General features: G+C 37.3%; 1 protein-coding gene across 1 annotated transcript in view; it reads right to left on the bottom strand.

Annotated features, from left to right (window-relative positions):
• Positions 1 to 4,869: 4,869 nt before the first annotated feature.
• LOC128699399 (alkaline phosphatase) overlaps positions 4,870 to 14,345 on the bottom strand; it is a 66,734-nt gene continuing 57,258 nt past the window's right edge. The window contains exons 6-12 of the mRNA XM_070098195.1: positions 13,244 to 13,416; positions 12,103 to 12,301; positions 10,995 to 11,128; positions 9,651 to 9,849; positions 7,616 to 7,713; positions 6,156 to 6,279; positions 4,870 to 5,332 (exon numbers count right to left, since the gene is read on the bottom strand). Of these exons, the coding sequence (XP_069954296.1) occupies positions 5,082 to 5,332; positions 6,156 to 6,279; positions 7,616 to 7,713; positions 9,651 to 9,849; positions 10,995 to 11,128; positions 12,103 to 12,301; positions 13,244 to 13,416 (1,178 nt within the window). The 3' untranslated portion in view covers positions 4,870 to 5,081. The remainder of the gene's footprint in view (positions 5,333 to 6,155; positions 6,280 to 7,615; positions 7,714 to 9,650; positions 9,850 to 10,994; positions 11,129 to 12,102; positions 12,302 to 13,243; positions 13,417 to 14,345) is intronic.

Here is a 14,345-nt window from a genome sequence, read left to right as displayed (position 1 = left end):
ACCCTTTCTTACCTTCTCTTCGTGTCGAAAGTCACAGTGCCATGGCTAGAACAATTCACAATTAACGAACAATTCACAATTAACTGCACTAAGGAGAGGAAATTTCTATTAACATTTCAGTACATCCTGGGCCATTGTCAAGTCACAAGTGAGTGAGAAAATAACAAAATAGTCCAGAAACAATAGTTTCTGCATTACAATATCCAAACCCAGTGTTATACAAGAAATGAATTTTACTAATTATCAGTTCCTTGGAAACGTAATTATCATCAATAAGAGAATTAAAGTGTAAGTTGGTATTCTCACATGGAAGCTCTAAACCCATAGAAATCATACAGCACTTGGGGAATGGGAGGTAATTAGGTTTTATCTGTTTAAGAGGATATCTCCAATGGCCTGGATCAAGTCTTTCACTAGCATTGAAAATAAAAGATTAATATATTCTTAGAGCACTAAACTTATATGGGTCATAGAGCACTTAGGGAATAGGTTATCAAGTTTAATCCAAGGAATGTAAAGGTAGCTCCAATGCCTTGGATTAAGTGCCCCAGCATCAAGACACCCCTCTTCAAGAGGCATTTACATAAAAAAAGCACCAAACCCATATGGGTCATGCAGTCTTGATAAAGGCTTAATTACCCATAATTAATACAGTGAACCCCCGACTTACGAACAGCTCCCAACTCGAACAATTATGCAAGTGTATTTTTGTAAGTGCTTTTGTAAGTGTATTTTTGGGGGTCTGAAACGGACTAATCTAATTTACAGTATTCCTTGTGGGAGCAAATTCGTTTGGTAACGGCACCCGAACAGCCTTCTGTAACGAATTAATATCGTAAGTCAGGGGTCCACTGTATTATTAATGGGAGGCACTATTACCACAGTTCTGCTGTTTCTTTTTTTTTCTTTATGTTTTATTAGGTTCCCATATTTTTATTTAGGTAATCAATACAATTCATTTTACATTTGTTATGGGGCACTCATTTAAGCATTGTCTAGATTAACAATTGGGCAACCCAATAAGAAAAACATTGGGACTTAATCCTTTTGGGTTTGTATTATTTGTAAAATATTCTTTGTTGTTTTAATGAAATGTGTATTTTAATTGTTTATTAGTCTCAAAGTAATGCATGAAATGTGTGTCTCAGGTCTACAAAGTTAGACTAATATTGTTCCCAGTTTGGCTAGGATACAGGAAAACCAGTTTCACTTTCTCAGGTGAGACTATATATTCCATATCATACAGTACTTTACATTCATATATCCACGTGGAAGCGCTAAACCCATAGGGGTCATACAACGCCTGAGGTGATCAGGTTTGAGCCAAGGAAGGTGAGGTGTAGCTCTAATTTTCTGGAACAAGGGATTATAATGCAACACCTTCACTACAAATGTCAGACAAAATATACAGTCAACAAAATACAACATACAGTATAAGAAAATAATGTATCTAGCACTACTGTAGCATAGTAATATAATCACTAAACTACCAACAATAATTATTAATACTTTTAATACTGTAATTAAAATTCTATGTTAGTAGAAAAAGTTGAAGTATGACATAGCCAATAAGTGATAAGAAAACACAGCAACATATCTTTATTGATGTGAAGTGTCACCTACATGAGGCTTTATCAAATACAAGGAGGTACTCAATAAAGCTTCATGTAGATGAAATGTCATACTAATAAAATTCTCTTATTTGCTGTATGAGTCCTCTGGTAAAAATTAACCAACTAATGAATTAAAACCATTTTCTGGCTTAAACTATTTTCCAACAAGCTCTACAACAGATACTAGTGGATCAAAATAGAAAATGCCAACAACGGTGAAGAAGACACACGTTACAAAAATATCTGTTGGGACAATATTTTTCTCTATGTAGAGCTTTTATCAATTTATTAAATACTGTAACTTGATGAAAATTCTAGACAGCAAAACATCATCCCAGACAAAGCTTCTACAACTTGTGTCAAGGAAAGATTTGGTACAGTTTACTAAAAAATGTGAAACAAGATGCATGCTCAGTGTTAAGATATTGTATTGGGAAAACATTTTGCCAGGTCCAAAGAAGCCAGTCATGCTAGAATGTTTCCTTGATAAATTAAAATACTGTACATGTGTCTTTTGAAATATGTCTACCTCAGCAGGTACTGATATACAGTACAATTCAGGAGAGTAAGCCACAATTCTTATACATATAGCTAAAGTGTCTTATATACATTACTCTATCATAAAAAATAAAAGTATTTATATATTACACATAATATATATTTCTCAATATACATACTGTACTAAGTATGGTGTTTATAACCAAGCATTTCCAAACCTAAATGTACACTAATTTTGAGAATACAGTGGACCCCCGCATAACGATTACCTCCGAATGTGACCAATTATGTAAGTATATTTATGTAAGTGCGTTTGTATGTGTATGTTTGGGGGTCTGAAATGGACTAATCTACTTCACAATATTTCTTATGGGAACAAATTCGGTCAGTACTGGCACCTGAACATACTTCTGGAGTGAAAAAATATCGTTAACCGGGGGTCCACTGTACACTTGATGTTTAGCAGTGGTACTGTAAGATTTTCTTCAGCTTTTTAACCTGGAGGGTTAGCCATCCAGGATAACCCAATAAAGTCAGTGCATCATCATGGACTGTCTGTCTTATTTCCATTGGGGTCCTTTTCAATCTTGTCCCCCAGGATGAGACCCACACCAGGTACCTAACTTACTGCTACGGGAAAAGGAACAACAGGTGTGAGGAAACATGTCTGTTTCCACCCATGCCAGGGATTGAACCATGGACACTAATTGTGTGAGGTGAGTGTGTTGTCAACCGAACCATGGGACGTAGAACCAAGCTACAGTGGAATCTCAGTTTTCATACACCCCAGTTTTCATAGGATTCGGGTTTTCGAGGACTTTTTCTGTCAAAATTTTGTCCCAGTTTTCATACATCACCTCGGTTTTCATGGAGTTGACAATGGTCCGTACCAAACGTGTCCACCGGCCCACCTGCGTCACTCAGCCACTCAAGCGCCGAGTGACTCAGTTGAGTGAGCATCACCCTTCATGGGAGATAGTGTTTTGGAGTCGATAATTTGCAAAAAGGCAAGGCAGTTGATGGGCTGGGGCTGACCCTGACAACCCTACACCTGTTGTGGAATCTATTGTGTCTTTGGGGAAGTCCATGGGGTTGGATGCGAGTGGCCAGGATGTGGAAGAGTTGGTGGATGACCACAGGGAAGAGCTAACCACTGAAGAGCAGCAACACCTTCAACTAGAACAGCAACAGACCGCAGCTGAGGAAATTGCCTCAGAGGAGGAGGAAGAGAGAGGGGAGAATGTGCCTTCTTCAGTGATTAAGGACATGTGTGCAAAGTGGAGTGAGTTGCAAAGTTTTGTGGAGAAATATCACCCTAACAAAGCTGTTGCAAGCTGTGTCTGCAACATATTCAATGACAATGCCTTGTCCCACTTTAGGAAAATGTTAGAGACGCCAGAAACAGACCTCTCTGGACAGATTTTTTGTGCGACAGGGGTACAGTGACTCTCAAGCTGGTCCTAGTGCCAGTAAAAGACAAAGAAGGGAAGTAACCCCAGATAGTGCCTTGATACCTGAAGTCCTTATGGAAGGGGATTCCCCTTCCAAACAATAACCTCTCTTCCCTCTCCCCTCCTCGCCGTGTTCCATACGCCAACAAGAGTCTTCAATAAAGGTAAAAGTGATGTTAAATGTTCATTTATCCATTTATATTTATTTCTCACTGTTTTCTGTATGTAAAACCATAGTTACTCTCTATAAAATGTATTTTTTGTTAATATTGTTGCATGTCTGGAATGGATTAATTGGATTTACACTATTTCTTATGGGAAATATTGCTTCTGTATTCATACAATTCGATTTTTGTCAGACTTTCTGAAACGAATTAATCACAAAAACTGAGGTTCCACCGTACTTTTATTTCATCACCAAGATGTATACATGTTGAATACGATTTTCAAAATACCTTCACTGTATTTTACTCTCCTCCATGAAGCTAACTGTTGTTACATTCACAGAAGAATCCATAAAGCTCAAAGAATGTTCAGAAGGATTGGCTCTTACTGTACTAAACAATTTAAATATGTAACAAAAATAAAAAATATTTAAAGCAATGTCTGGTTTGAAGGATCCAGCCTATCAGACAATAATTATTGCTTAGTGTCTTATTTACATATGCATCACTCACCAGTTGGGAAGGAGACTTTCTTTGGATTATTCACCCTAGAGGAATAATAAGTCTAGGATAATCCAAGGCTATTTTTTACTTCACTGGGGTGCTGTATAACCCTTATGAGGTCATACAGCATTTTGGAGAATGAGACGATCAGATTTGATCCATGGAAAAGGAATGCATCTCCAAGAGCCTTTCACTGGCATTAAAGTACCTCCCATGAAGCCAAGCAATATTGCATTTTTCCAATGCAGTCTTTAGGTCCTCTTTCCTAGTATGTGACTGACACCATGCAACTAACTCCTAAAGTAGGTACTGCTAGATAGACAGGGGCAGATGTCAGGAGATGACCACAGAAGTGGGCTCTTTTGGTTATAAATTAAACACTTGACCATCAATCTTGCCTCACTAAGACTGAATCAGGTTCTTTCGGGTGGGAGTCAAACACTCAACCGAGAAAAACAATGCTAAATTGCCGCTCCTGATGGCTCCATGTCTAATGGCTGGAAATCATTATATACTGTACTTGAGAGGCTTTGCATCTGCTAAATTAAACTATATAGATATAATTTTATTTCAATTGATTTTACTTGCTAGTGTTAAAAAATCAATTGTGCGTAACAATTTTGTTTCTTAAATGTATTATTCTTAACAGTAAGGCTATTACCAGTAAATAAACCTATTGTGAAAAATAATAATTTGAAAAGGAAACTTAACATGAATCACACTAACAAAATTTTGTAAATATTACCAACTTCAGCTTGAGATAAATTTGAATGAAAAATCTTTTCCTTGTTTAATAAAATAAATAAATATATTCATAATAAAAGTGTATCTAGACATGCCAAAGCTTACCCTCAGCACCTCAAAAGTCTGGTAACATAAGCCAGTGTGATAGACACTAGTGCTACAGAACATGTAGCTACTGGGGTCCCACCTGAATTTATGATTTTCTTATTGAGGTCTTTAACATGCTTGTAGATATTTTCTGGTCTTTGTACTGGACGCTCACAGTCATTCTCATAAGGACCAATGCATGATGCATAGGCCATCACGTGAGCCACATAGTTCTGTTCATGAACTCGATGGAAGAGGTGAGCCATTGGACCTGCGAGATAAAACATTTTCATAAAACTATTTTGGAAATAATCATGCTTGAAATGCAATGTTATCACTGAACAAAATTAACAGCTTTTTTTACGCTAATACAAATGACAACCCTGCCACCAGCTGAATTATTTTATTATTATATTCACTGGGCCTGGTCATACAGCACCCAGGAAAGGTCAAGTACAATAATAAGGTTGGATGAGTGAACATTATTTGCCAAATGAGCTCAGGACAAAAATGCTTAGTTTGAGACTTAGCAGAGATCAATAGCAATATAAATTAGTTAACACTGACTGGACAAACATCCTCTACAGGAAGGATGCCTCAAGGAAGGTGTGTCTTCATACTTAGTGATGGGTATGTGATCCAAAGAATTGTAGTTACTATCAACTTACTTCACTCAAACTTACTTACCCCTCATTCCCCAGGTATTGTATGATCTTAATGGCTTCAGCACATTCACATGAATTTATTAATAATAATCAACAGCAAGAAACCTTTGCTTATGCAGTACAAAACAGTACAGAATCAGTTTAATAACTAAGCCACAAATTGAAAATGAGCAACTGTTTTGGTCAGCCATGGACCATTATTAAGTAGCAAGCCATCTAGTTTTCATTTCAATTTGTAGGTTAGGTGTGAATAATTCTAGCTACAGTTATTTTGTTAATTCTCTTTTTTTCAAAACTAGATTATATTGCATTATAGGAGGCAACACATCACAAAGCAGCAGCACAATGTACAATACCACACAAAATCCAACATTCCAGCAAATCAAAGAGTAGAGAAATAAATGAAGAAGTAATAAATCTGCATTATACCTATGGCATATACTCCAACATCTTCCCCTCCATGAGTCTCTGAGCCTGGGGAAGTAGGGACAGCAGCCAGTGCCTCAAAATCTGCCTCAGTTGTATCAACCCCTGATAAGTTTCGTCGCATTACCTTGGAATAAACAATAAATTACATTAATATATTTTTGTTAATGTCGCCTTGTAACAAAAATTAAATAAAAATTTTAAAAGTATGTACCTGGGTAATAAATATAACATTAAGTTTATAAATAAACACAAAATATGCAAAAGCCTTTACATACAACAACATACAAAACATTCGCATTCAATATATGTATATCCAAAAGATATTCATATATTGAATGCGAATGTTTCGTACGTTGCTGTATTACTTTCAGTATATATATATATATATTTTTTTTTCAACATGTCGGCCGTCTCCCACCGAGGCAGGGTGACCCAAAAAGAAAATACTTTCATCATCATTCAACACTTTCACCTCACTCACACATAATCACTGTTTCTGCAGAGGTGCCCAGAATACAACAGTTTAGAAGTATATACGTATAAAAATACACAATATATCCCTCCAAACTGCCAATATCTCAAACCCCTCCTTTAGAGAAAAATTTCAGTGTATATATGCTGAAAAAATAAACCATGGAACTGGCAGGGATTGAACCCATGGCCAGTTGAGTCCTAAAACTCGCTTGTCACGGGTTCAATCCCCACCTGTTCTGTGGTTTGTTTACTAACGTGTTATTACAATTTCGTGATGTATGATGAAAGTTTGCTTAAATCCTCTTTTTTTTTTTTTTTTTTTTTTTTTTTAGGAATTAAAGTATTCTTGTTTGGTGATGAAAAGGTTGAATGCAGCAATAATTACCCTAGGGTAGTCGGTATTTTTAAAACCATTAACCTACTAGACCATTACTCCCAGAACCCACAATCATTTGAGGCAAAATATTGTATGAAAAACAGATACAGTATAGATTCTGAAAAAATATAGTTACTAAATATATAAAGCAACTTGTGACTCCAGATTTGTTATGCTGTCCTGCAGTACCATGAATAAGTTACTGTGTTTTTTCCAGTCTGGCCTATGGCTTGGGGAACTTTGTTTACCTCAAGTACAACATACTGTAATCCTTCAGGGTGTTAAACACACAAGTGCAGAGAACTTCACTGAGACATTTTGCCTGTATCTTCAGCCAGTCAATTAACTAAAGAAGCTTGGCGATGAAAAAACCTCTCAATAAAGTTCCTCTGCAAATGTATCATTACCAAGGACCCCAATGGAAATCAAGTAACTTACTATGACTTTTTTTGGGGGGTTATTTTAGGTAATTTACACGTTACTAGGTATGATAACTACTTAAGTGTACCTGTACCTAAATAAACTTACTTACCACTTATCAGTTTTGCATCACATTTCTCTACTATAATCCTACCACTGGTATCTCAGCTACCAGGGCAGACATACTCACTTTTTCTCCATTCCAGGTGTAGTTGAAGCCATGACCATTAGTAAACATGAGGGTTGTGAAGGGCATGTGGTCTTCGACGTCATCATTCATCACAACACCTTATCAAGTATATACACATCATTAATAATGGTTTAATGTATCTCAATACAAATATACATGTGTTTTTATGTGTGAATGTGTGGATACTTGTAGGTAGTAGGTTGGTAGAGAGCAACCGCCCAGGGAGGCACTACCGTCCTGCCAAGAGGTGTAAAACGGAATCCTGTAATTGTTTTACATGATGGTAGGATTGCTGGTGTCTTTTTTCTGTCTCTTAAACATGCAAGATTTCAGGTACGTCTTGCTACTTCTACTTACACTTAGGTCACACTACACATACAAATACAAGCATATATGTACACACCCCTCTGGGTTTTCTTCTATTTTCTTGCTAGTTCTTGTTCTTGTTTATTTCCATTATCTCCATGGGGAAGTGGAACAGAATTCTTCCTCCGTAAGCCATGCATGTTGTAAGAGGCAACTAAAATGCCGGGAGCAAGGGCCTAGTAACCCCTTCTGTATAAATTACTAAATTTAAAAAGAAAAACTTTCTTTTTTCTTTTTGGGCCACCCTGCCTTGGTGGGATATGGTCGGTTTGTTGAAAAAAAAAAAAGTGTGTATACTTTGTCAGGTAAAAAGTGTGTATACTTTGTCAGGTAAAAAGACAAGTGCAACTAATGAGACATTTTATTGTAGCAATGTTTCGCTCTCCAGGAACATTAGCTGCACTTGTGTCTTTTACCTAACCTTTTTTTTTTTAACATGTCAGCTGTTTCCCACTAAGGCAGGGTGACTCAGAAAGAAAGAAAAAACTTTCATCAGCATTCAACGCTTTCACCATCATTCATACATAATCACTGTCTTTGCAGAGGCGCTCAGATACAACCGTTTAGATGTCTCTCCAAACAGCCCATATCCCAAACCTTTAAAGTGCTTGTTTCCCCACTTCCAGACTTAAGTCTAGCTAACATATTGTCAGTAATTTTACCAGTATTACTATGGTACTTATTTTATAAACATGCAATGAATACAATATCTTAGTTAAATACCTAGGATAATGTGAATCATTAACCCTTAAACCGTCCAAACTTTGATCTACATTCACATGCGTGGCACTCCAAATGTAGATCTACGTTTTTTTACATGCACGTGAACGTAGATCTACGTTTGGACAGTTTAAGGGTTCAATAACACTAATATGATATCTAATGTTAAACTGGTAAATGTTCATGTTCCAGCCTCATTCACAAAATTTTCATTGGATTTTTAAAGAAATTTACTCTCTGATGAATACCCAACTATTTTCTGTAATTACTACATATGAATCATAGAAGTTGAATTATTAATACAGTAATGTTATTAGATTGGCATTCTTAAACACTGTGTATAACCATGGGCAATCTGCAGTCATACATATTAGTTGACTTATAAGAAGCATGTGCACACATGCTTGCAGTAAATTATCATTAATAAAATAAGAAGAAACTAAACTACATAGGCTGAGCTATAGAAGAGGAAGATACACATACCTAAAATTGCACTCTGGATAAATTATATAAATTACCAATGAGAAATTAAAAAAAATAATTTTTCTTTCGATAAGCTGGCCATCTCCTACCGAGGCAGGGTGACCCAAAAAAGAAAGAAACTTTCACCATCATTCAATACTTTCACCACCATTCACACATAATCACTGTCTTTGCAGAGATGCACAGATACGACAGTTCAGATGTCACTCCAAACAGCCAATATCCCAAGCCCCTCCTTTAATGTGCAGGCACTGTACTTGCCGCCTCCAGGACTCAAGTCAGCTAACCAGTTCCCTGAATCCCTTCACAAATATTACCCTGCTCCCACTGAAATATATATTTTTCATATATTTTCCATGTTTTTCACAATGAATATGTCAATACGTATTTAATTTTATAATTTATTGTCTAATTTCAAACAAATAACAAAACCTAGCTAAGGATGAAAGTAATAACACTATCATACCAAGAATATTGTTGCCTCTCTCAGGATAACCATTCATAGTTATAACATGAGAGTGATCTGCTGTGACTACCACCAGTGTCTCCTCCAAGCTGATCATTTTCAATGCTGCTTCCAGTGCCTCCTCCATGGCCAGCAACTCCTCTAGTGCTCGTCGTGGCTGGCCCCAGTGAAGCCCATGGTCAATCCTGCCTCCCTCAACCTGTCAGTGTAGTCATTTAACATTTACTGGCACAGACTATTTTAATTAATTTATGTTTAAAGCCTACCAATTAATATTTTTGAATGGCAGAAACTATGTTATAATTTGTGAGTTATGTATGAAGCCTATCAACTGAATGCAGGTTATTAACAGGTGCAATTCTCCCAAGCAGTTATTGTCAATACTGTAATTTTTAAAACAGAGACTAAAATGTATTTTCAACATTCATGGAAAGAGACAAAATGAATAATAATGTGTTCCTTTATTGACAATGTTTTACTAACACAATGGGCTTTATCAAGTCACAGACCATCTGTCTCCACTGAGATCTAATGCACTCGTATGAGTAATGGATGTTCAAGCCCCTAGCACTCAAAACCTCCTTTACCTCATCTTTCCAATGCTTTCTGTGATGACCTCTACCCCTCCTTCCTTCCACCCTCCTAGTCATTCAATTTTGCCCAAACCAGCTAAATAGCCCCTTCTCAGCTCTCAGCTACTTTTTTCTTTTAACCCCAAACCTTTTAATCTCCAAGCTCCAAATTCTCTGCATAACATCCATCTCCCACACTGCCCTCAATCACATCTCTGCCTCCAGCCTCCTCACTGCTGCAACATTTAAACCCCATGTTTCACACTCACATCAGTTTTCTTGCCATACCCTAGTACATATTCCCTTTTTTGCCTACATGGATAAAGTTCTTTGTCTCCACAGATACCTCAACAAGCCATCAAACTTTTTTTTTCCCTCATCAAATCTATTTTTTCATCTTATCTTTCATAGATCCATCTACTGACAAGCTATTCCTGTGAAAAATTACAAAGGTTTTCTGAGTCAATGATTTTACTGTTAGCATTATTTTGCAGCATACAAAAGCAGGTATCTGTATTTATTTTGAGAACATTCATTTGTAATTACAATCTGAAATTGTTTATACTGTGGACTACTATACCACATTTGTGGGACTATCATTGTATGTAGTATATATGTATATGGTACATATCATTATACATCTATAATGCTGTGCTAACATGAATCTTTACTTTAACTGATATAAGAATTGATTTTTATCAAGATTTCTCAACGTAAGTGGATGTTAAATAACGAGCAGTTAATATAAAACGTGATATTCCTTTTAACTTACCATTAAGAAAAACCCATCCTCATCTTTCTTGAGTCTCCTGAGTGCAACCTCAACCATCTCCTTTAAGGATGGAGTCCCATCCAAGCTTGTGTTCCTATCCACCTCATATGGCACATGTATGTCTCCAAATAAACCTAAAAAAGAAGACATTAGGGTTATTTGACCTAGGAATGTTATTAATTAACCCAGGCTAACCCAACAAAGCCAGGTAGTATATATCTTATTCTCACTAGAGTCCCCATTCCCTTGGGTGCCATCCTCAACAGTCGTCTAACACCTAGGTACCCATTCACTGCTAAGTGAATAAGAGCAACAGATGTAAGGAGACTTGTCCATATGTTTCATCTTACCCAGAAACTGATCCTGTGTTCTTTCAGTTGCCAGATGAAGGCTCTACTAATAAGCTACAAGTCACCTAAAAAATACTGTAGTCTGAGAAATCACTGATAGCTGTGCAGTGCCAAACAGATTGTGACAACACAATAATAGTACCAAACAGATTGTGACAACACAATAATAGTACCAAACAGATTGTGACAACACAATAATAGTACCAAACAGATTGTGACAACACAATAATAGTACCAAACAGATTGTGACAACACAATAATAGTACCAAACAGATTGTGACAACACAATAATAGTACCAAACAGATTGTGACAACACAATAATAGTACCAAACAGATTGTGACAACACAATAATAGTACCAAACAGATTGTGACAACACAATAATAGTACCAAACAGATTGTGACAACACAATAATAGTACCAAACAGGTTGTGACAACATAATAACATGTTTTACCCGAATTATAACCTGACTTTGTTAGTCGTGAATAAGAATGAAATGACATTTATTATTAATAAAGATGAACGTCTAAGGCAAAATTTAAAACAAATGCATATTAACTTTAATCTGGTTTACTAAAATCAGCTCCAATTAGCTGGATCAAGAGCCCTTCACCAGCATCAAGGCACCCTCTCCCCTTGAAGGGCATCTCATGAGAAATTACACATGTGCAACTGTTTTTTTTTTTTTTTGAAGACTTTGCCAACCAGAGGCTTTTTAAATTCGGTACTGTATACCACTACTGTAATAGTAGTTACCCATGATGTATTCAGCATTCTGAGTGTTGACTGAGCGTAGTTCTCTAGTGGTGGTGATGTATGTGTAGTTCTTGCCCTGGGCAGCCTTGGAGTTCTTCCACTCCTGCACCAGGTTCCTACCATCAGTACGTACACATACTTCTTCAGCTCCTGATTCCAGTGGTTCCCCCATCTCCTGTCGACCTCCACCCATAATAACCTGCAAACAATAAAGTGAAGATAAGCTTCTCTTGGGAAATCTATAAACTATTTTACAAACAATAGTAATAATTTGTAAAATAGTTCTGAGGGGACACAAATACAAGTAAACATACATATAGGTAATACTGTACCTCCTGTAGAATTAAGCTAGAAATAATAGTCCATTTTTCTTCCTTATGATACGTCTAAATGTGCAGTTTTGAGACTCTATGACCGCGGGTTCAATCCCGGCCGGGGGTATGGTTGGTTTACAAGTGTTTACCAGGCGTGGGTCCACTGTTTATTTTGTTTTGTCATAGTTTTTCTAAGATTTCCACAAATTATTTCAACTACACATCTGAGAAGCAAGAAAATTTGGTAGCGTTAAAAATAAATTGGACTGGTACATGAGCAGGAGTGGTGGGTGCTAGTAATACCTGCCTAGTATGAACCAGTTTACCTGGAGAGGGTTTCGGGGGTCAACGCCCCCGTGGCTCGGTCTGAGACCAGGCCTCATGGTGGATCAGGGTCTGATTAACCAGGCTGTGTCTTAAGGAAACGCGCTCAATGTTTCCACCCTACTTCATTCCATTCTTATGTTCTTATATTTCCCTATACAAATATATACATTCTCCTTAAATACACTGGATGTGGGAAGTACAGTGGCTGCACTTTGCAGTTCGGAGAGCCATCTGAACTGTGCTGTTGTGGGTTAAATGAATGATCTTTTAGTTTAATATATTTATTATGCACTCCATACCCATCCTGTGGGCAGTAAATGAATGAAGGTTTACCTGGGGAGAGGTTCGGTGATTTTTTTTTTTTTTTTTTTTTTTTTGGGGGGGGGGGGATACTTCCTGAGCGGGAACCAGTGGGTGTGTTAAAAAAAATTCACGCCTCATAGGCCAGACTGATATAATCACTATGTATACAAATCATGAATGAAAATTTAATCACTTACCTTCATGTTGATGGCTGGTTCATCTTCAACCAGCTGGCGAGCAATGTCCTTGCATCTGAGAGCATCTGGCCCAGCTTTCATGATGGCTGTGTCACACTGCCACTTACGGTTGGAAGTCTTAGCATACAGACCAGCAGGTGTTGCATGTGTTACCTGAGCTGTTGTCACCACACCTACCAAAGACATTAGTTGGGTCGATAATTATGCACCATGCCCATTCTGTGGGTAGTACACAGCCAAAAAATTAAAAGGCACATATTGGCTCCAAGAACTGGCTCCAATATTCTGTTAACCCAGAAAGTTATTATATTTACAAGCTGTTTACAAAGTAATAGATTCTGTGACAAAATCAGCCACAAGTACTGTATTGTAATGTGCTTTATTGCACTTACTGCACGGCTTATAGTACTTTTTTTCAACAAATTATACAAACAGGCATATTGGACCTTATTGCAGAGATCAGAGAATTATCAAGGTAAGATTTCGTTCGAATTTTTAACCTCGGAGGGTTAGCCATCCAGGATAACCCAAGAAAGTTAGTGCTTCATCGAGGACTGTCTGTCTTATTTCCATTAGATGCGACCTACACCAGTCAACTAACACCCAGGTACCTACTTGCTAGGTGAACAGGACAACAGGTGTAAGGAAACGCGTAGAATGTGTTTCACCCTTGCCGGGAATGGAACCCCTGACCCTCAGCGTGTGAAGCGAGTTTTGCCAGCCAGGCTACGGGGCCCCGTGTTCTTGTTACTAAGGAAGAAATATGACTAATTCCCAAGAAACGATCATAAAATATTATTATGCAAAGAAAGAACTGCATGACAATATATTAAGTACTGTAAATGTTCCATTCCTGGCCTACAAGAGTACAACACGGGTATAGAATGAATCCAGGCTTAAAATTATCTAGAACTTGCCTTATATACAAATAGATGGGAAGAACCAATACTGGTGCAATTTAAGGATCATGTTGGGCAGTGAGGTCCAGGATGTGATGATAATCGATTTGTCAGGAGTAATAGTGTACGATAACTGGGACATCCGGAAGCCAGGTTGACGGCATGCTTATGTAGATAATACCCCTTCAAGGTGGTGCATATCT

Source organism: Cherax quadricarinatus, chromosome 61 (genome assembly GCF_038502225.1).
Source record: "Cherax quadricarinatus isolate ZL_2023a chromosome 61, ASM3850222v1, whole genome shotgun sequence".
Lineage (NCBI taxonomy): Eukaryota > Metazoa > Arthropoda > Malacostraca > Decapoda > Parastacidae > Cherax > Cherax quadricarinatus.
Note: the sequence above shows the minus strand (reverse complement) of the source record. Positions and strands in the feature narration are given on the sequence as shown.